The sequence below is a fragment of the Diadema setosum genome, chromosome 2 (genome assembly GCF_964275005.1).
Source record: "Diadema setosum chromosome 2, eeDiaSeto1, whole genome shotgun sequence".
NCBI classification, from domain to species: domain Eukaryota; kingdom Metazoa; phylum Echinodermata; class Echinoidea; order Diadematoida; family Diadematidae; genus Diadema; species Diadema setosum.
In genome coordinates, this window is record NC_092686.1 from 13,461,386 (window position 1) to 13,485,770 (window position 24,385).

Sequence of the window (24,385 nt, forward strand, 5' to 3'; positions counted from 1 at the left end):
AACTATACACACGGCCTTACTCATCTCATATTTCGCGAGACTGACTAAAGTGCAAATAACAGTACTACACCCACTTCTGTAGATGGTTTGGCATGTCTGACTCCATGGAGTCAGAAGTCATGGAAGCGTGTATGAATCTGTAATGAACAAGAATACAAGAATACAAAATCTCGTTGGTAGTTTCACGTCAGATCTTATATGACAGCTAGAGTTGTATCGAGGGATGACACCGAACGATTGCTGCGAAACCTGCTGGGCATCATAACGTGACTAGAAAATGGCGAGCGATGCAAAAGCCCTAGGTCCGCCGGTACCGGATCGGCCGCGGAGTAGGAAACCGGCTCCCACTCCTAAAACCCCACGTGGAACGTTCCAGGCAGTGTGTCGCGAGGGGTTGCCCTCCTGTGTCCAGGTGGTAACTCCATACAGCTTGGAGGGAGCCCCAACCACTTTCCGCTCCACTGATGTACTCATGCTACACATGACCGAGAACGTGGAAAAAGTGGCGGCAACAGATGAAAACGGGAAGGAGTATCTCTTACCACTGTCTGGAAAACAACTCTACGAAGTACTGCAGCTTGGTAGGACCTTTGGCTTTGTTGTTAACTCCTCGCTGATTTTAGTAATGTTGCTTTGAATCTATGAATATCTTTTCAGGAATAATTAAGAAGCATTATTTGACAGTACAAGGGGAATAAACATTCAAAATTGCCTGAACATCTTCTTCCGTAATCTATTACCATAACACTCATATGTTTCGGCCCCACTGGGGCCTAAGTGATTCATATTAAAAAACCAGATGACAGGTTTAATATGGCTGGTGAAATTAGAAGGCGGGAGGCTGTATTCAGCTATGAGCCACGTCTAACGCGTTTTGGCGCCTCAGAGGATCTCTCAGTGTGATGTCTTTTTTTTTTCCAGTATGAATCACAAAAATTATTTGTCTGCCTAAACACTTCCGCAGGGGCGGGGCAAATGCCCCTTTGCCCCCCCCCCCCCCATAGATTCGACGCCCCTGATCTTCCCTGGGTATGGCCCATAGATGTATCCTGACTGAGTCATTAGTCACTGTCGTTTCTCAGGAATGATTCAGGAAATGGAGGGGGTTCAATTATGGCGGTATAGTTTTTGTTATTGTTTGTTTGTTTGTTTTCGTACATATTTTGCAAATGGTCCCCAGTTACTCGCGTCATAGCATGTTTAGGCCTACATGTAGGCCTATATTGACGTTGTCAACGTCTGAGCCATACCTTACAGTGTATGTCAATGTTACTTTCTTCGCGAGCGAGCGAAGCGAGCGAGCGCTTGAGAAAATGATGTATACATTTTCCTACAAGATAGAATACTGTTCAGCTCTGTTACCTGTCTGAAGGCCGGCGTACGAACGTCATGCAATATGCCAAAATTGATACAATCACATTTCTGCTTCCTCCATTTTTCCCCCTCAAAATTCAGGGGGGGGGGATGATTGTACAGGCCATCCCCCCTCCTCCATTTCAGGGGGGGGGGATATATCCCCCCATCCCCCCGGGATTTACGCCCATGGGCTATACACGTCTTCCCTGGATGTAATAAAGTGGCTTACATTGACCGACAGTCGAGTGTGCAAGGTTTCGGTATACGTTAGTATGATAAAGTATGTGGAGCGACGCATATAAAGTAATTTTCGTTGTAATCTTGAATGTGATGAGGGTATCCGGTACAGACAAAATGATGGGTGAAACAGATATTCTCAGATAGTGTCAGAAGCATGGAACTTGAAGCGATTTGATTAAACAGCTCCTACCTGGGTTGTAATCGTGCATGGTATCGAGGTCTTGCTTGTCTTACATGTTATTGTATAGTGAAAGAAATCAGACATGAGGCGGAAGTTGCTCTCTTGTTCTCCCTTTTAATCGAGCTTTTGGCCTGTCATCAGGCCTTCATCACGATCTGGGACGTATATAATTTGATTGTGACATCCTGCATCACTGCAATGTGCTCATTTTCTGTATTTGGCTATTTTCTGTATTTTCTGTATTTTCTGTATTTGTATATACTATATATATATATATATATATATATATATATATATACATGTATATATGTATACTGTATACATAAATAAATATATATGATATATATACATATATATATAGATATATATATACACACTCAGCAAAGAAAAAAGTAATCACTTTTTCGATTTCATATTTTTCATGGAAGATTTTGATGAAAACCAATGTATTATATACCATATTTTTAAAGGTGATTTAATTGGCTATCGGCCTAATGGGTAACAACAAACGGAAACATTACGCATGAATGAACACATTCGTTTTTGTCTTCCAAGGCACAAACGTAGAAATTGCAAAAATTGACATAATTATTGTCTTTCAATAAGTTATTGGAAATGCCCTTCAAGATAACAATGATAAAAAGACCAGTTTAACACAATGAGAGACATGAATGAAATAGGAAAAAAAATAAGTTTTCATTCTCTTCATCTCTTTATAACCTCAAACAAAATCAGAGTGGGAAACTAAAGGGGGAAAATAAATTTCTGTTAACTCAAACTTCAAGTGACATAGGAAGTAAGTGCGTAAGGATGATTAAATGCACATAATATCTGTATTTCATTCTTTTAATATAGTAATTCAAGAATTCATGAGACAAATTTAAGAACCAAATATCATTTACAATTTTACTAATTTGAGAAATTAATTCAAATTTCTACCATTGTTTTGTAGGGCTTCTTCTCTCATTTCACTTTAGTTCGAATTTAACAGAAGATTCTTCATTTTCCTCAATTATTTTAGCCTTTATGGTGATCTTTTGGGCTTCAAAATTAAAGAGATCATAGATTTATAGTTGCAAGTCATGTTTTTATTGTATTAAATTTGTCTTTTGTTTTTGTTGTTACGTGGAAGAGCATTTAAGCATGAAAGACATCTTGTTCATTTTTGCAATTTTTTGCTTTTGTGCCTTTGAAGAGAAAAAACAAAGGTGTTAAGTCATGTGTAAAGTTTTCCTTTTTATTGACCTACCAGGTCGACATCCAATTAAATTACCTTTCTGGTATATATTACGTTATATATTACGTTAACTTTTAGCCAAATATTCTGAGAAATATTAACTTGAAAAAGTGTTTACTTCTCTTTTTGCTGAGTGTATAATTTGTTTCACATGAGCATGGCTATTGAAATCAAAAGTTCGAGTTCAGACAAACCTTTATTTTAAGCCCTGACCAGTTATTATTCCTTTCCGAGTTTCTTATTCGTTTTTGGGAGACATGATTCTAATTCGCCCGCCAGTTTCGAAGGTAATGTGAAAACAAGACCCCGATTGTTCCACCATGACAAGGTGTCAAATCCTTCCAATAGGCAAGATAAGTATCGTTCACCAGAGTGTATTTCTTGTTTGACTTTCGATAGATGTTCTTTGATGAGAGCCTCAAAATGATCACAATAGGCAAATATGAAATTTATTTTGACCTTACATAAAACAGTATAAACGTTCTTCGTTCAGCGCCGACCAACATAGTAGCCATATTGTACCAAAATTGTCAAAAATAAAGATAGACTTAAAGATATAGCAAAAATGAACATTTAAATAACCACGCGTAAGTTTTGTTTTAAAGAATGTCATAACATGATGACCTTTCTACATTTGGTGTCATAATAAATCCCATATGTACTGGGTGCTTCTCATAGTAATGATAATGGTAATAATAACAGTGATAATAGTGGCTACTTGTACAGCGCATAGGTCCACCTTTCGGTGCTCATGGCGCTTTAAGAAAAATACATGTGAGAAACATGAGAACCAGGAAAAAATGACAAACAAACTAACAAGTAAGCGCATACATGGTAAAGAACACAAATTTCCCAAACATAATCATAAAAGCTGTAGTCATATTTTTGAATGCTTCCATGGAAGCTTTTATAAAATTCAAGTGTCCTATTAATGCCTTTCTAATCACGAATCACGACATTATAGCTGACACAGGAAGAGGACACCACTTGTGATAGGATTTGCTCTTCCTCTCATCATGAGAATAAACTTAACCATTTATTAGCACATGTTTTAGTTTTATGTATTCGATGTGTTCTGCTGTTCAATTTCTGTTAACGGATAAATGATGAACCCCCCCCCCACACACACACACACCAAAAAACCCTTCCTTTGATCATCAGCCACGGCAAAGGCAATATAAACCCTCAACCATTCACGTAATGTATACCTTCATGTGAAGAATCGCCCAAACTTTGGTTTTTAACATGAGTGTTTTGCTTTGTTAGCCTTTCATGTTTGGTTGTCACATGCCATTGTGTTTTTAGATTACTCGGCAATCAAAACTACAGATATTAATCTATTACACTGGATCTGCATGTCCGAAGAATAAGATTACCGAAACCACCGAAGTGTCACGCCGAGTAGTTTGCTCCGAGTATATCGATTCGGGGCAATTGTACCTTGATTAATGTTTGGACTGCAATTCGAAAATGAATAGCCACTCAAGTAAAACCCATCCAAAACCCATCAAAAGATGACGGTCACGCCTATGTGTGCAATGCGGACTTTGTTCAATAGTTCCCGTTGCAATGATACTGCAAGGAAAAGAACCTTTTGTACGACACTTCAGGCATTGACGCAGATACAGGTGTGCTAGTAAGTGACCACGTGCATAGTAAAGCTTCTTTTGTAATTCAGTCTTCGACATTCCAGCATCCATACACCTATGATGCCTATAACCCAAATTCTCGACAACCAGCCATGTCTCAACCTCTTCCAAGAACGTCCAAACACTCGCTTGTTTTCATTAGTACATTGTAATTCCATTACAAAACGCACTTGAACATGACGGAAAGTACGCCATTGATAATGATGATAATGATGATGAGGATGATGCTGTTGATGATGATAATAATAATAATAATAATAATAATAATAATACTAATGATAATGATAATGATAATAGTAATAATAATAATGATAATAAAAATGATAATAATGAATATTATTATTATTATTATTATGATTATGATTATTATATTATTATAAGGCTGTATTTCATTTTTTTTATGTAATACAGGGCTCTCTTGTAAAGCAGTGTTATGTACTGAAGAGACTACCCGGTATACACTGGTGTACGGAACACAGAATGAATGAATGAATAGATAAATAAATACTCATAATAATGATAATAATAATAATAATAATAATAATAACAACAATAATACTTATTATTATTATTATTATTATTATTATTATTATTATTATTATTATCATTACCGTTATTATTGTTATTATTATTATAATTGTCACTATCATTATTATCATCACTGTTATTATAATTGTCATTATTAGAATTTTTATCATAATTATTATCATTACCAACGACAAACAAAATTTTGAATCTTTGTAATAACGTCATCGTCCAAGAGCTTCCATTGCTTAAAGGCAAGGCTCGACACTATAGCAATTATTTCTGGTGGCCAGTTTGGACCACCAAAATCATTAAATTTCCATTTTGGTTGTCCGGTAATGAAATTTGGTTGCCCAAAAGGATAACGAAAAATATGAAAAGATGAAATCATTTGATGAAAATTGAAATAATAATTAATTATTTGAGAATTAGTAGGTATTATGGAAGCTTTGTATATCTCGTACTCTGACTTATGTCAGTGTATGTTAGAAGGAAAAACAGTGAGAAAAGAAAATAAAAACACTGAAATACATCTAATCATAAATCATGATAATTATGTGAAAATTGGCAGGTATGATAACGGGCTAGTATTATCAAATACAACTCACTAAGTCCAACATAATTAATATCGAAATGAGGCATTTACATTAATTCTGTGACACCTAATATTCATGATGAAGTTTTTGTATCACATATAGAGGTATACCCAGTTCTGTAATAAGTATAAAACGATTTGGCCGCGAGGAAACAAAACATTACCGAATTTAGATGTACGATAGATTTTAAGTTCAAATTTCATTTCATTTCCATCAAATAAACAGAGAAATTATATACAATGTACATGCAGAACATATTTGTAATAATTGCAAAAACGTGAATCTACAAAATACATGTGAAAATGAGTAACAAATGAAGAAAACAATTGAATTAAAAAATATATTTACATATCCATATAGTGCAAGCTAATTAAGGATGGGAATGGAAATGGAGGATCCCACTAGAAAGCAAAGCTTATACGATATGGAACCCTCAGAAAATACATAAGACAGCGAATGATGAATTAAAGAAGCTACAAACCGATATAAAACAAAATCAAATGAACCAATGTCAGTAAGTAGGAAGACTTGGGGCGATCTGACAACTGTGAATTGCGACAGCTAATCGAAATGCTTGCCGTTATCAAGAAATATCTCCCTATAATCTCGATGAGAAAAAACACGTAAAGGATCATGAATAAACACAATTTTCTGGTGGGCCGGTCACCAAAATAATATTATTTCATTTCTTTAAAAGTGGTGGCCCGACATCTATATCTGGTTGCCCCGGGCCACAAATTATTAAAATCAACTTGTGTCATGGTCTACCATTATCATCATTACTTTTGGGCCATAAACCTTTGTGGCTTATTATAAACAGATAAAGGGATTGTTAACGACAAATTCATGTACTGTTATAGTGTAAGCTTTATCTAAAAGAGGGGACTTTATGATTTTCTGTCGCATCAGTGACTCCATGGTTTATTTTGTTGAAGATTGTGCGTGGTTTCGTTTTTTTTTTTATTTTTTTTATTTTATTATTATTTTCGCCCCGAATTTGAAGCACTTACAGTTTAGGGATTCAGTTATCAGTGTATAATAATGATTATGATGCAGTGGCGTATCTAGGGGGGGGGGGGGCAAGGGGGGCACGTGCCCCGGGCGCCACTCCTTGGGGGCGCAAGAAAAAACGAAAAAAAAAACGAAAAAAAGAAGAAGAAGAAAAAGAAAAAAACGAAGAAGAAGAAAAAAGAAAAGAAGAAGAAGAAGAAGAAAAAGAAAACTCGCCCGGAAAGGGGGGGGGGGGGGCAGAAAACCAAATCAAACAAGATAAAAACAAAACATGATGATGACGCAGACAAAATGACAATATTTATTGTGTTCACACAAGAATTCCATGTTCTGTCAGCTGAAATACAAAAATTTTCTGCTCGCTCGCTGCGTTCGCTGGCCAAAATTTATATAAATAAAGAAGGTAAGAACAAAACGTGATGATGACGCGGACAAAATGACAATGTCTATTGTGTTCACACATGTCGTTATTAAGCAAAATGTTTCACGGAGCAGCGGCTGCAATTTCTTTCGTTCTGAAGCGATCGCCAATTGGATCAAAAGAATGCGCCAACGGTTTTGAACATACGGGGGGGGGGGGGGAGGGGGCGCAAAAAAATCAAGCAAGATAAGAACAAAACGTAATGATGACGAGGAAATATGCAAATTTCGGCTCACTCGCTCGTAAAATTTAGAGTATTTTTTTCAAGTCCACAGTTTGTTGGTATAAATCGTTATCTACAAGGCCGTCACTATTATCTTGATTAGGATTATAAGATTAAATAAGCAAAAAATGACAAGAATTCAATGTTTTGTAAGCTGAAATACAAAAATTTTCGGTTCGCTCGCTGCGCTCGCTCGCCAAAATTTGTCAAAAAAAAAAAGAAAAGAAGAAGATAAGAACAAAACGTGACGATGACGCGCACAAAATGACAATGTCTATTGTGTTCACACATGTCATTTTATATTAAGCAGGAAAAATGTTACACGGAGCAGCGGCTGCAATTTCATTCGTTCTGAAGCGATCGCCGATTGGATCAAGAGAGGACGCCAACGGTTTCGAACATATGGGGGGGGGGCGCAAAAAAATCAAATCAAAAAAGATAAGAACAAAACGTAATGATGACGCGGAAATATGCAAATTTCGGCTCACTCGCTCCTACTAGAGTACTAGTATTATAAGTCCTCAGTTTGTTGGTATAAATCGTAGAATTGTAAGATTTAATAAGCAAAAAATGACAAGAATTCCATGTTTTGCAAGCTGAAATACAAAAATTTTCGGCTCGCTCGCTGCGCTCGCTCGCCAAAATTTATCAAAAAAAAAAAAGAAAAAGAAAAAAGAGATAAGAACAAAACGTGATGATGACGTGGAAATATACAAATTTCGGCTAACTCGCGCGTACTAATTTAGAGTACTATTGAAATTCTTAATGCAGTTTGTTGGTGTAAATCGTTATCTATAAGGCCGTCACTATATCTTGATTGGAATTGTAAGATTTGATTAGCAGAAAATGACAAAAATTCCATATTTTGTAAGCTGAAATACCACAATTTTCGGCTCACTCGCTGCGCTCGCTCGCCAAAATTTATCAAAATTCATTACATTTAAATCACCCTCAAAAAACCCCTTTAAAGTGCTTGAAAAAGCATATTATGTGGACTTGGTTTAAAGTCCCTACCGGGATGGGGTTGGGGTTGAACACTTTTTCAGAAATTAGGGGCGCAATTTTCGCGCTTGCCCCGGGCGTCGTTTTCCCTAGATACGCCACTGTTATGATGTGTATATTCATAAGAGGTAAAATAATACAATGATTGTCAATATTACTCATAGCATTAGAAGGCCTACATTTGTATTAGTTGTTCGACGATTTCTAGGTAGTTCTTTCTCTTCTTACACAAAGTCTGGGAGTTAGAGTAGATAATAGTTGGTCTACCTATGAAAGTTGTTCAGTGTGATTTAATCCTTGCAAGCGGATGTATTAAAGTGGAATCACTTCCGCATTCGTTTCTGCTGTTGCAGCCGATACCAGTTGCGCTCCCCGTGTCCGGTGATGTGTTTCGGTTCAGTCTGTATGTATAAATAAATTCATTTCATGGAATTTTTTACTTTTGGCTTGCTGCCATAATGTTACGTATATGATGGACGACATTTTGGTTTAATACTCGTATCTGTCTCAACTTCAACAAATAGCAACCCAATTCAAGAAATTCGTTACTCATTGTTGTATACTTGTGTACTTGTCGTTGTTGTTGTTGTTGTTTTTTTGGTCTCCTTTTATATTCTACTTGGGATTCACATTGAATACACGGGGAGTCCACACATCACACAGACGATCAAAGTCCAACAACTAAATGCAGCTACTGGAGTCGCTGTTTTTCAGGGCTACCTTTTTCCCATGCACTATAAGTAATAGTCACATTGAACACACACGCATTTGCAGTACACACAAACAAGATTGAATTTGTGACTTGTTTTCTCATATTACTTTGCGCCATTATTCCGATCTGACAATAATATCGACAGGAACTAAATTGGTAGACAAAACGTTTTCGGGGTCGTTAGTTGGTCGTGAAAAGGTATAGGCAACCGGTTGCCGATTGGTCTAGCTGACCTTTTTAGGTTAGGTTTTCAGAGATGGCTGGCGCTCAACAACAAATTTTTGGTCAGCAACCAGTTGCTGACCAGTTAATTGATAGTCAATTATTGCCCAGCAGTCACAGATCAGAAATATAAAAAAACCCCACTCCTACTGTTTTAGTATGATCTTTTTTTTTAATTTTTTTGTAAAGTGTCCGCATCTGCGCGCCAAAACATAACTTGATTGGCGTTTACCACATTCTGAAACTATTTACATTGTCAGGGCCATACCACAAGATACACAAAATCCAGAACAACAAACTGCAAAATATGTCTTTGACACCGACCTTAAAATTCGCTAAGATTAGGTGGACAAGAAGACCATCTTTGAGAGCATTTAATTGCTTCCCTTTACACCTTGTTCCAGGACATTCAAAGTCAAACAGCAGCCTCCTTTAGATCCATGGTGTCCCCCAGTACTGTACTGTCTATGGCTCTTTCTTATGATGTCTACTGTAAGAGTAGAAGGTTGTAGCCTCTTTTATCCTCTTCTCCTGATATTAAATTCATGGCGTGGACTTGTCGAAGAACAAATGGTAGAACCATCTGCTGACATGTTTTATAGTTGATAGCTGGTGGAATACTGATACTTCCGAAGAGTCCTGTGTCTGTACCCTCTGGTAATCTTTAAATGTATCCCGAATGCAGTAAAAAAACAAAACAAAAAAACATTAGCAACCAATCGTCGACCAAAAATCTAGTGGTCTTCCTTAAATAGCCGAAGAGTTGCCAACTATCTACCACCTTCTCTGCGAGCAGTCATCATCAGGTTTTGCTGTTGTTGATCCGCATAACTTTGGCATGGCGCTCGGCAACTGGTCGGCAATGATTTGGAAATGGTTGGCACCAGGTCGGTGACCGAATAGCTACAACTTGTACACCAACACTACTTTGAGAATTTCGGGGCTTGGGTCTTGTCGGGCTTTGTCAACGGTCGCTACCTTTTAATATTTTTTTTTTTCTTGGCGACCATCGACAACCAATCGGCGACCACACCCCAAGAAGTTTGATCGACGACTGGTTGCTGACCGATTACCGACCGACTGACAACCGGTTGCTGACAATTTGCAAACCGTTTGACGACCGGTTAAAGAGTGTTTGGCGAACGCTTTGCGAATGACAAAAATGATGATGAATAGGCGAGTGCTTGTAGAAAAGTTTGCAAATGGCCGGGAAATGATCGGTATATGGTCGGCGACTTAATGAAGACCATTAGAAATTGGCTGCCCGGTTGGTTGATGATTTTTGTTTAGGGCTCTGCAACAGCTACTACAGGGTTTCAAATGTCTAAGAGCGTGGACACTCTAAGAAAAAAGAAGAAAAAAAAAAAGGTGTTCAGGAGTATAATTCTTATACATGTAATCTGGTCGGCAACCACTTGGCGGATGGTTGGCGATCAGTCTGTGTGTGGTTGGCAATTGGCTGGCAACTGGTTGCCAACCAAAAATATTCATGCCAATTAAGGGTCGTGCGTAAAGTACTGCAGATCAGTTCTGGAGAGGTAAGCAACCAGTGGGAGGCTGGTTGTTGAACTTTTAACCACCAATTAAAGACAAAAAAAAAATGAATTACAGTTTGATCGGCAAAAGTCCTCTATGCAGCATCGAAAACCTCTAGCCTACCAAAATCGCTTGCAGACCATTGACAACCATTTGCCGACTTCCACTCTTTTTAAGACCTGTGACAACCAACTACCGACCAGTGATTTGAGAGGTCGTAGACTGATTGGCGACTGGTCTTCCCTTATGTGTGACCAGAGCCATACTTGGGAGGCGCCAACCAATTTTCATATTTGTGTCTGTGGTACACTTTATAAGTACTTCGGAAAATAAAGGATGCAAAGTGTTTGAAGATTACTCTCACCTGGGAGACACGTACGAAGTAAGATGTGACAAAGTTAGATTTAGCCCATTTATTTTTTGTCGGTTATTATTCTTTAATGCAATATCACCAAGATTCTGTGGCAAAGGCCTGTACAAGCTATCCATAATTTTCACCGAAAAAAAAAATAATTCTCTTGTGATTTTATGTTATGCTAGATCCGGAGGTCGCTGAGAAGACCTACAAAGGAACAGCTGCTCTCATTGAGGCCAAGCCACTCCCCACTTTCGTCAAAGTCCTCGAAGGGTATCTAGGAAATACAGCGGAGGATACTAAAGAACCTGACGACGTCTTCTACATCAGTAGGATCGAGAAGGATGAAAGTGGGCAGAAGGTTAGGATAACATCAAGGGGAATCACAATGTTTCATAGCAAATTAAGTTGAATGTAGCCGAAGAGGTTATCGTTGTCGGTGGCATGATGTTATTTGCTGTTATCCTCGAGCCTAAAGAAAAAACAATGTCTAGAGTTCACGCACAGGATCTCTATTCTGCCAGGGAACGAGGGAAATTATCCCTTTCAAAAAGTCTAAACTTACTAATTGAAGAGCTTGTGGCGTGATAGTTCTAAAATGTGGAGATACACGTCCTTAAAAAAACATTAATCTCTGCCCAACAGGCTATAAGGTGTAAAGTCGTCTTCAAGTATAACAATTTGTTATTAGTCAAGAAGGAAAGAGATCTTCAGCGATTACCCTTTGCTGGAATTTGAACTTAGCATTGAGCAGGCACTTACATTGTAGTACGTGACGTTTGTCTTTGCTATCAGTGGTTTTCACACAAGTCCCTCATGTCTTTGATCTATATTATTGTCTCTATCATGTCAACACATGGTGTTCATCGACTAACACTGTTCTAGTCTGTGTGCTTGGGCAAAGTTAGGTTCCCGCTAAGTCCAGGTCAACTTTTTTTTTAAATCTATTTCTCAATTCTAAACTTAAATTCGTACTATTATGTTTAGTCCTGGTACCTAATTTAAAGAGGTGTGAGATACTGCATGGACTAAGAGATAGAGAACCTCTTCTAAAGATATGCCTATTCACTAGTCATTGGACCATTCATCGTAAGGCATGTGAAGTTTCCCCTCGTATGGGCATGATGGGGATTCGGTCATTCTGTTCATATGTGTCTCGACTAGATTTCTACAACAAAAGGGATCTAAGAAATTTGACCTATCTAATTTCACGATAAGGGTACCGGCAAAATGTATCTTCTGCCAAATTACTCAAACTGCAAACATGAGTATTTGTTTCTGATTTTGTTTTCATGGAAAATACACCTCAGCCGTTTGACGTTTTGGTTAGACTTTTCAGTATAACATTACATTTCGATCTATGGATGATGAAGACAATTTGTTTACGTGCACTTTATTCCTCTTCACCGCAAGGTACTCTACGGCGTATGTCGGGGTTACCCCGTTCGCTATCGGGCCATGGAAGATTCTGCCATCTATACCACTGACACGTTTTCCGAACCCATGCAGTTATCTCAAATCATCGATCTTGGTCTTCCAAAGGTGGGCGCTGTAAAGGCTGTTTTATTCAGAATTTTGTCTTTCTTCATAGCTCCTTTGTGTTTGTACGTTTCGTTTGTCTGTTTAGGTGGCGATATCCTCGGTCTGAAATATTCAACGTATTTCTGAAACAAATTTCTCTGTGCGGCGACTCCCTTTGGTTCAAAAGTGCAATCCCTCTTATTATTCAAATGGAAGATATATATCTAAATGAACATGATTAGAGAAAGTTCGATCAAGGTGATAACATATGAAATATAATTTGTTATAGTGCCGTTACGATTTTGTAGATCTCTTTTACACATTTTGTTGTCGCCAACTATGATTCTATACACTTGTTTACTGGTACTGTGCTAATTTTTCTTATGTTTCTTCTTCTTTTACCTTTTGTTATTATGATCAGTATGGCATATCGTTTGATTCAATTATGGTAAATGTGGGTAAATTTGAATAAACAAGTAACTGTGTTTTAAGGCTGATCTTCAAGACTTCTTAATTCCATGTATAAAGTATCTAGCAAAACGATCTTTAAAGTGTTATTTCGACTTTTTGTATTTTTCTTGTGCTGCGAAAGCGGGTTCGAACTTTAGGAAAGGACGGCCTCAGGCAGCATCCGGAACTCGAACTCAACTTACGACTGGACAGAGTGGTAGATATGACGCAAGTGGTTGCCACCGACACTCGGGAAGACAGAGTCATAACTATCCCAATGGACACACCCCTTCATGTGGAGAAGATTAGGCCCTCTTACGGAGAGCTCATGGACCTGTTACGGCCGATTTACAGAATAGTAAACACATCTGTGTGTGACGAGGACATAACGGAAGCATTACTGCTAGACGATATGAAGACCTCCCCACTCCCTCTCAAGGCGGCACTAGAGAGCTGGCTTGAGAGCTCTGCAGGTAGCACAATACTGTATCAGTCAACATCTTTGCAGTAGCATTTGCCTATTTGTCCCCCCCCCCCCCCTCCGTTACACTAGACATCGTATCTTCTCTGATTCGTAATTCACTTAACGGATATCTTACAACCGATCGCAATGATGCAATTTTATTGTCAGGCATATTTTTAGTGTTTATTTCAGTAAGTTCAATGAGAACTTATTAAGGATGAAATTTATATAAAATTAGTGTATTCAAAATCTATTCTGCTTGGAGGTTTCTAGTGTAGGAAACACTCGAAATTTAAGAACTCTGATATAACAAGATATAAGGCGCATAAGGTATGGTGAATTGGCTATAAGGCGCATTGCTCGTTTTAGGTGCATTCAATCAATACTTTTAAGGCTTTTGAGTGAAACCTGGAAGCTCCATATTGTAATGCAATAGTAAGATGGAGTGAGATCAGAGTATGATAAAGACAGTTTAAGCAAATTCTTCATGGAGGTTCTCTGATATTTGTACAAGACCCCTACAGTAGAATTTTAAATATGGTAGACCTACTGACTATTATGATCAACATGGTGGTTCCAAGATGATACTCATAAAATTGTGCTAAAACTTTATTATTTTTCCTTAAAATACCACTGTAAATGATAAAATGTTATTGTCCGTACACCAAATACAATTATCTCGTAATAAACTCCATCCAACTACTGATTATAATCTACTCGTTTATTTACAAATTGATATAATTCACTTGAAAAAAAAAGCACTAGTGCCGTCAGCAAAACAAAAACAAAAAAGAAAAGAAATTTAACCTAAATGTTGGGTTGAAAATGGCAAATTTTTGCAACTCCGGATTGACAAATAAATTGCCCTACATCGAGTATGTATGCCCATGATTGCTTTTATCGTGGCTACTTGTATACTAAAACACTGATCAATTCGTGCTTATTTACGTCGATGTTGGGCAATTTGTCAATCAGTTGCAATGAAAACATCTCGATGGAAGAATTTCATGCAATGGTAAGTTTGTTTTAAGAAAAGATGACAAAAGAAACGATACTAAAATCGTCTTCACGAGCACCATTTCACTTTTGAAAAGACTTGTATTCAGAATAACAAAATGGACTATAGAAAACTGTTCATTCGCTATTGAAACCAACATTTGAAAGGATATTACAATCTGAAAGACTTCGCAATGTCAGCTCTGATCAGCTAGTCCCACACCAGCCTCCACTATTGTATGTTTGTGCAGTGGGACTTGTTCAAACTGATAATTATAAAACAAAGTTTTTCGGCTATAATGAGGAAAACTGCAGGGTGCCCAACCCTTAGTATTAAATTCCCATATAGTTGTAACCGAGACAGGTTACCGGGTCTCTCAATAATAGCCACGTTAATCCATTGGGCGCCCTTTCTTTTTGTACCATAGGTAAAGCCAAGATTGCAACCGTTGCCGAGAGTTCTGAAAATGATCTGCAGAACACTCTAGCCGACATGCGACAAAAACTCAACGAAGCCAACCAGAAGCTCCGGTCAAAGACAGACAACGAGCCTCAAGCGGGAAAACCGCCCGCGAGATCCAAACAGACCCGCCCTGGCAAGATGGCCCGAGGAAGTGTTGGGGATGACACCAGTACAGACGATGAAGAAGCTCGCTATGACTATGTGTGAGTGTTTCCCGTTATTCATTTATTTATTTTTTTTTATTTAACCCCTCTTCTTCAAAGTAGTACGACCCAGAATCATAGTATAGCATGTAGATTATTACACAACTTTCGCAACTCTAAAGATTTCTCTGGTCATTCCCCTACAAATGTCTGTGATACCTTTGGCTACAGGAAATTCTTTTGAGGACCTGTAGTAGATTATTCAGCTGAATGCGCTAAATTATACTATAACAATCGAGCTACGCTTTATACCGCGTGTAGATGTTTTAATGCGTGAAAACTAACCATAGAGTACAGTTCTTTACGAAGTAAAGCATACATTAAGGGACGCTAAAATTTTCCTTCTTCTCTATGGTGTAGGCCCTAGCTTTCCCATCTATTAATTCTTCAAGTTCCATATATGTGCCGGTTACATTGATGTGGGAAATATATGTATGACTTTGCCCGTCTCCCATTAAGTGTAATGAATGTGGTTGATGCTGTATATTTGCCCTCTTTTGTTCACGAACAATTGGTTGCTATGGTCGAACAGCTTTCAAAATCCCCTGACAGCAAAACAGTTATTATTAGCTGTCTAATTTGCATTGAATATTAACGTTCCATTTCCTCCTTTGATTTGACATTTCTTTCTAGATTTCTTTCTGCTTTTGTGCATATCATCTGATTGTAATCTTTATCCAATATGATATAGCGGTGAAATGTAGAGGTACCGATTTAATCATGATAAGATGATAATTTCTCCAGCTGATTTCACCCGGGATGTGATGGGTAAAACCATGGAGGTGAATTGTTCGTACCTCCATGGTAAAACACGCTCGTCCTTCAAAAGAGACCAGTCACGTGGTTTACGTCAAATTACCAAATTACGTCACAACGCTCCTATTGCAGAGTGGTTTGACTGTACCGACATTGACACTAAACTATGTTTGGACCTCTTCCCTGCTATATCCATGTCATCATTGCTTTATTATTATTACCCTATAGAATGTTATAACGAAGGATGCAATGTCTAAATTCGGTTGATGTCACTAGTATTTATCAGTGTTAAAGGTAAAGGAAGACCTTTGAGGCAATGACATTATCACTGATTTAATTTGCATTTGTGATTGCAACAAAATTCCACAAAATAAATCTTAACATTGAGCTGTTGATTTATGTACTACATGGTGTGAAATTATGAAAATCGCCTGGGCGTCCCCTTTAATGTATTAGTGCCGTGGTACAAGAGGTAATTTGCAATAGCAGCCTTTGTAATGTGGATTAGTCTGTCATTTTCTTTTATGTATAGCAAGGAATGTTATTTAGATGATTATTTCTGCTGCTCACGTAGAACGATGATCGAAGGAGGTGGGGCAGATGAAACCAAGGCGCTTGCTACCGCGGCGGAGACTGATCTTGAAAAGATGCTAAAATTGCTCTTGGAACAAAAAACGTGGGTGAGCAGACCACAGTTGCTTGAAGCAACAAAAACCTAACTGGATGTGCGTGAGCAAGGCATCGCTCGTACATAGCACAAGTGACTTTAGAATTATACATGGGAGGACAAGATTAGTATTACATCGGTTATACATTATTATATGCCGGTTATACAGTATGTCCCCAAAAAATTACAATCAGATTTTCGCATTGATAACACCCAATATGATTAAACTATCTAAATGCAATTACTTCAGGGTCTCAAAATATAATATCTTAGCTCTATTTTGCGGAAAAACCCATTCAATTTGGTTAAGCGGTCACAGAGAAATGTGGATTGTATGAATACAATAGACAGAAATTGGAAGGAAGAGATTCCTGACATGCTCTACAAAATTCCTCATTTCTCTTTGACCACTGAAGCAAATCGAATGAGGTTTTCTGTAAGATGTGGGCAATGAGTTATAGTTTCCTATCCTGAAATTGTATTTGGATTGATGCAATATTTTTAAAGTTATCATCGCGGAGGTTCCCGTTGTAATTTTTGTTTGGGACATACGGTATATCCCGGTTCTTGTCCTATGTCCTATCTGGATACCACTGATACTGTAGGGAGTATAATGATTACCGTCTCAAGTTCTTCTTGAATAATTATGGTTGTAATGTTTTGACCCGGTAGATATTTTTTTCTTTCTCCCTGAATCTGGCTCTTGAGATTTCATTCGTCTTTTTCCTGTTTTGTCCTGTTTTATGCATTACGTTACTGTTTTTTATTCAGTTTTATTTCACTTCCATTGATAAATGTGTAATGTTTTGGAGGTTACACAATAAAGCCGTATGGCAGTTGGCAGGTTGGTACCAAGCTAAATTTAATAAGGGAGGTTGTTCCGCGGGTTTTCTGTCTTTTTCAGCGCAACTGCAGTTTCATGAAGAGCCTAGCGTCGGGAAACTATAACACCCAGTGTGTGCGGGTAATTTGTCTCTAGATTATGTATTCCAGCACATATATACTTTGGACGGTCACTTTCATTTGCTTGAAATTTAGTACTTAATTGCACAATCCACACAAACTCAATTGCTCCATGTTTATACCACGAGGACATGTTCCTCGCAGAGACTGCAGCTGTAAAGGACTAAATGGTATCTACACTCCAACAAGTCACAAAATATGAAACTTGGTCAGCCAGGTCTCACCGATCGATCGTAATAAAGAGTAGAAACAGATCACCGCAAACTGACATTGTCTTACACAATCACTGTTTAATCAAGAGTTCACTGAATTATTAAATTGTGTTAAATTTGATTATTAAGTTGAATTATTAAGTTGTTGTGTTTCTCGTGCCGTCCCTGCATGGGTTACCACTTACAAGAGTCAGATCACATGGGATGAAATTCAGTCAGCTAGTATCTTCTTTGCAGAAGCCTTTCTTAGTTTTCAGCCACCTTGACCAGGCGCTTATTGTATACAGGAAAAAGAAGTGCACATATCAATGTAAGGAACGCTTATATATACATATATATATATAATATATATATATATATATATATATATATATACAGGTGTATATATATATATTATATATATATCATATTATATATATATAAGTAACAAAACTTGAACAAAGTTCGTATTCACCAACGGTTTATTTCTGCACACAAATTTTCGAGCGTCTCGCCGCCCTTTCTCAAGTGTCGATACTCTTCTGAGAAAGGGCGGCGAGACGCTCGAAAATTTGTGTGCAGAAATAAACCGTTGGTGAATACAGCATGGACTTTGTTCCAGTTTTGTTACTTATCTTTTTATCTTGCCAACACGTGGACAACCTAATCAACATAAATGTGATATATATATATATATATATATATGTTATCTGTTCCATTTGTAGACCATATGAATGATCATTCAATGGGATGTTGACATTCGATACACTAAAAAACAACAACAAAGTATTATGTCCTCTTAAATCTAAAAAAAAAATGATATATCGTTGGTTAAAGGGCATATCCCTCCACTCGTACGTAATAGTTTTGTTTGCAAGCCCGTCGGTTGTTAGTTAATTGCATTGAAAAGGTGTGAAAGGGTGTTTGTATCATTGCAACGTAACTAGAATGTACTCATCTCTCAGTTTCTATTGGATCGACCTTTCGAATATGTCAATATAGGGTCATGCTTCCTTAGTTAACTTTGTTAACACAATATAGAGACCTCAGTCTGTTTCTAGAATAGATGTGAAATAGGCATCGAGTTTTAATACTCCTTTAGATAATGAATACATGGATTAAGTTTGTTTATGTAGATTTCTGTAGCACTATATACCTTGAAGAAAAATATGTACCTACATACATGAACACACTCATTCATGCATAAACTCTATATCTAAGTGCACATGCACAGCACACCACAATCTATAGACATGAAAGTAAAGTGAAAGTTGCCACACCCCTTTGTTTTTGGAATGGCATAATGTACGTCGTCGGACAAAATCATGTATGTATGTTATAATCGTGTATGTATCTAAGTATAAATTTAGTACTTTAGTCGTGACATTCGTTTATTCATCTTCATAACTGAGTCTGTGTATGATGGCGTGTTCACTCAATTTTGTTCATCGGACATATTTCTTGTAGTCAAATAGTTGGCACCTCTGAGGCAATAATGAACTGGTGTGAGTTTCGGATATCTCCCATCCACATGCATCTTTTCTCAAATGTTTCAGACTACTTCTTCTCAGACAGAAGGGAAAAACATCTGCAGAGACGTTAACGCTACTAGAACAAAGAGGTGTCTTATGGCTAGGCAGCACCCAATAGTGGCCCAATAAAGTCGTGAACGTTAACGAAGTCGAGGAACCCTCACAGTTTTAAAAAGATGCCACTGAAGCTATCATATCAAAGCAACATCAAACTATATTTCCTCTGAAGTTTGGGTATCACAATATCTTTATTTTGTCTGTGTGTGTGTGTGTGTGAAGGTAAAACTGTTACCAATCTCAGCATTTTGTGTCACAAGTGCATCTTTGTTAGGTACATACCTCTTCAAGAAGAATCACATTTTCAACCTTCGTTTCTTCGCGTACTTGCACTGCATGGCAGATGTAGGCAACTTTGTGATGACGAATCCTCATTTGCTTGTTTGTAATAAATTGATCAATCAACCTGTATTACCTGTCTTGTCTGTCTCTCTCTCTTTCCTACCATCGTGATGAAAATTATACAGGAATTACATAAACTTGAGAAGCAACACACGTCACTCCAGGATGAGTGCAGGGTAAGTATGAATCATCCTTTTCATCGAAACGCTATTGGGAAAGGCAAGAATGAAAGAGAAAAGACTCTCTGCAAAAAATAAACAATATTGTTTGTAAATGTACGAATGAAGATTAGGAAAAAGGTCGTCTCTGAGTGAAAACAACAGTGAATAGATCATGGACGGAAGGAGCATCAGATGTAAAGTCGATACAAATGTATAATGGGGGTAAAGTATAACTTTACTCATGATTTTAAATGTTCCGTATTTCGCTTGTATGGGTGAAAGATTCCTGATTTGCCAATCCTTTTATGAACCATTGCCAACAACGTGCAATAATCTATGTGTTGCTTGAAGGTTTGCATGGTGAAGTAAATGAGGGAGAAAGGTTTGCGGTAACAACATGTGGACGTAGTCCTTAACCGGATCGTTGTTTGGCAGAAGAGTCTAGAAAGAGGAGAATTGAGGAGGGTATCGACATAATATTATGGGGGTTGTAAGGCGGGCAAAAAGTGAAGAGTGGGGGACAGTAATGGGCTTTCTCCCTTGCAATAATCTATCACTCACTGAACAGAGATGATAAACTTTTCGTGATCCTGACCACAAATAAACAGAAGAAGAAGAAGAAGAAGAAGAAGAAGAAGAAGAAAGAAAAGAAATGATGCAAATTCCACCAATAGTCTAATATTATGAGACCTGACGTAAGAGCAAATTAAAAGCCCCAAAAGTCATTATTTGCTTCTGAAAGTGAAACAAACCTGTCAGAGTACTACTGCATCAAATCACGTATGAAACCAGACATGGCAAAATGTCGTGCCCACTGTTTATTTCCTTGCCTAAAAACAGAATACCAAAAACGCATACTTTCTTGATTTACTATCTTCCTTTTCGATCATTTTCCACGTTCAATCTAAACTTTTGTTTTCGTTTCATGATTTTATAGACCTTGCTTAAGTTGACGTGTTGATATCGTACTTCCGATGTTTTGACGTTTTCATCAATAATTATTTTAATGGGGGTATGCAATATGATTTTGCTGTTTTGATATGCAATTTGATTTTACTGCTTACTTGCTAAATTTGGTATCAGTAACAAGGCTTCAGTTGGACTGCAGGCCTATGGGCACTGAATGTGGCAACTCTGTTGAGTTTATATAGAACATAATAAATGTGCAAGGTAATGTTTATTCGGAATGCTCTTCCACCTAGTGAGGATCCGATCAGCATATATAGAAAAAAAATCAAAAATATCTGAGCCATATATGCTTGTATTTTGTTTTGGTTTAATATCTGCCGGATTTGTTTATACACATTTCTATCTCCCTTGTCCTGTCAATTCTAGTATGTACACCTGTATGTAATTCGCTTATGTCTCTGTTCACTTCACAATAGATCTCTACATCGAAGATGTCTTACAAATGCTGTATGTATGTATGTATGTATGTATTATTATTATCATTATTATTATCGTGTAGAAACTTGGAACAGAGCTGACGAAGGGACGGAGAGAGCTGGCCTTAACGAGACAAGAACTAGACGAAGTATCGGATGAGTTAGATTTGTATTCGAGGCCCGTGATGACGCCAACATCTCCCGCCACCTCCAAAGTGACCGTAGAAACAGTGAGGCGAAAACTCTCGCCGAGCCCAAATCAGAGTGGAGAGGACAAGGGAAAAACCGCATTCACTTTCCAAGAGAAGAAGATTATTCCGCCATCGCCATCGGAAAGATCGAAGACACCCTCTCAGCCAGTAGCGAACATTGCCAAAAAAGAGACCGAGTCTGACAAGGACGAGTACGAACTAATTTTGGTCGCTGAAAGACAGAAAGGAAAGGGTCTATATCCTGTGATGCGTCCAGTCCCTCCCCTGCCGAAACCACTGAGCGCCGACAAACCGCGCGTGGAAGCTAGGACGCTTCCAGGCCGAGGAAAGAAGAGCTCGCCTGCGTCACTCTTCGCGCCACTGTTGCAGTCTGCCAAATCACGTGATCAGTTGGCCTCGTCGCCACCCTCAAAAAGCCATTCTCTGTACTGGGCAAACTCAAGCTCCTCTCTCACCGACGAGGATGAATATCTCCTCCCGTCCAGAGGGAACGAGGCCAGACCGATACCCCCGGAACTCTCCCGTTCACCATCAGCAACCCCCACCCGGGTGGCTTTACCCAAGAAGGACCTGGGGAGTTTCTCCAAGGAAGAGGTTTCTATGCTGCTGAGGAGTCTCAACATGGCGGACTGCGTAGAGCAATTCCTGGACGAGCACGTGGACGGCAGCCTATTGCTTGGCATTGACGAAGAGATGATGATGGCGAACCTTGGCATGACTAGTTTCCAGGCGAGAAAACTAACTACCAAGATAGACCAAATGATGTCAAACTGAACGCGAATTTCCCTGCATGCTTTAATCTGCTGGTTGTCGTGAGAATGTTGGACCATTTCAAACAATCACAACCAAAGATATATTTTCGAATCTTGACGTAGGCCTACATACGGCGGGTACATTTTTGTGCTGTTAGAGCCACTATTTACCATTTGCAGATGAAAAAAAAAAAAAACAGCTCTAGTGGGTCAAAATAGTTCTGAACAACAAAAGTAAAAAATATTTATCAGTATGTAATGTTAAGCATTGTTAAATACTAGAAATGTGAAAAGTAGTTTTATCAAAATCGTTTCTAGAATAAACCGTCAACAGTTATGGTTTGGTGACAAAATTGTTGATATCTCCTTATATATATATATATATATATATATATATATATATATATATATATATATGTATATATATATATATATATATTTTTTTTTTTTTGGGGGGGGGGGGGCTTTATTACAACCTTGACGACTTTTATATGGCAGGAGGTCTTGTGATACAACTGAACTATACATATGCATAATGTGATAACTCGAACATTATTCAATTGCTGCTCCCATTGGTAAACAGTGGCTTTAAATGTAATATCTGTAACTCAGATTTTGCTGTGGGAGTAAATCGTCAGTTTTTGCCGTGCATCGTCATTAGCGTTTTGTCGCTTAGAATAGGTGTAGTTTCTCTCGCTATATCACACATTAATTTGTACAGATAGACTAGTACTGTATGATATAGCAGTTACTTTTGTGGCAGAGTTAATTGTTAATTCATCTTTTGACCTCCACCTTTTCCTTATAATTTAGTTGAATTAACATTAACAGAGCAATGTTAAACCTCCTCACATTGAATATTGCTGTGCAAGGGGATCTTTAACGAAGAAGAATCTTCATAGACTTCAATGGTGTCGAAACAAGTACTCTCGTTTGGTACTAGATGCAGACTATCGGGCATCAAGTTAAACTACAATTCATTAAAAAGAGATTAGAATATCTGTACTGCGTATTGGCTTATAGAATAGTATGATATAGCCCCACCTTACTTTGTAAACTTGCAACTCAACGTCACGTTATAAAAATATCCTACCAGACATGTCCTAATGAATCAGTTATACTTACCTAAGCCAAAAACAGACAACAAAAACGTTCTTTTTCATACTCCGCCAGTAAAATGTTCTTTTCATTACCAATTTCCGTTCAATCATCACCTTCATTACAAATTTTCAAGAAACGCCTCCGCCATCACCAGTCTATCTTTTGATTTCGCTATTATTTCGTATGACCGCCATTTGTATTATGTTGTATGTTTTCATATATTATGTTTTTGATTCATTTTCCATTTGTATATATATTTTACTTGATATAATTTGTAAGTACGTAATTTATTTTGTAACTTTTGTACTTAACGCAGGGCTCCTGAGTCCTTTGTAAAGCAGGCCTTGGTGGCTCTGCTGCTGAACAAGACAACCCTGCTTGTAAGGAAAACATAAATAAATATATATGTACTGTATATCATATCACAAAGCTGTTACAGAACATGGAGCGTAGGAAAAAATCTTTCAATTCAATTCAATTCATTTATTTTCATACTTCTCATTTATGAACATTACAATAAAAATAATAATACAAGGTCTTTTTTTGTTTTTGTTTTTTACCTTGTAAACAATGTGCAGAAAACAAACAATATACATGTACATGGTGAAAACACAGTAATTACGTGTAATGATAACTGGTCAAAATCGAAATGGGATTGATAAAAGAGAAGTATGACCTGACCTACATGAAAGCTAGCTTATTTGGCTTTAAGCCCCGAGTAATCAGTGTTTATGAAAAAGAAACGGAGAACCGATAGAAGATAAGACCAGGTGATTTAATGGTGCCAAATAAGAAAAGCGGGGTATGCCTATGTGATGAAAAAGATGAAGAAGAAGAAGAAGAAATGAAAAAACTATACAAAAAAATGTGAACCATTACTGTGACCGAGCTATCATTGGTTTCC

At 37.7% G+C, this 24,385-nt stretch overlaps 1 protein-coding gene across 1 annotated transcript; it reads left to right on the forward strand.

The window, feature by feature from the left end:
- Window positions 1-277: 277 nt before the first annotated feature.
- Window positions 278-22,402, forward strand: LOC140239968 (uncharacterized). The gene is made up of 8 exons (XM_072319783.1): window positions 278-581; window positions 11,452-11,627; window positions 12,680-12,808; window positions 13,380-13,710; window positions 15,125-15,362; window positions 16,693-16,798; window positions 19,996-20,046; window positions 21,500-22,402. Exons 1-8 carry the CDS (start codon window positions 278-280, stop codon window positions 22,400-22,402), a joined length of 2,238 nt encoding a protein of 745 aa, XP_072175884.1.
- Window positions 22,403-24,385: the final 1,983 nt, after the last annotated feature.

Excerpts from the sequence above, each read along its gene's own strand:
- LOC140239968 (XM_072319783.1), top strand. The coding sequence starts at position 278 with ATGGCGAGCGATGCAAAAGCCCTAGGTCCGCCGGTACCGGATCGGCCG. Across the intron at positions 13,711-15,124 it reads CTGGCTTGAGAGCTCTGCAG|GTAAAGCCAAGATTGCAACC; the intron begins GTAGCACAATAC and ends TTTGTACCATAG. Across the intron at positions 20,047-21,499 it reads CACTCCAGGATGAGTGCAGG|AAACTTGGAACAGAGCTGAC; the intron begins GTAAGTATGAAT and ends ATTATCGTGTAG.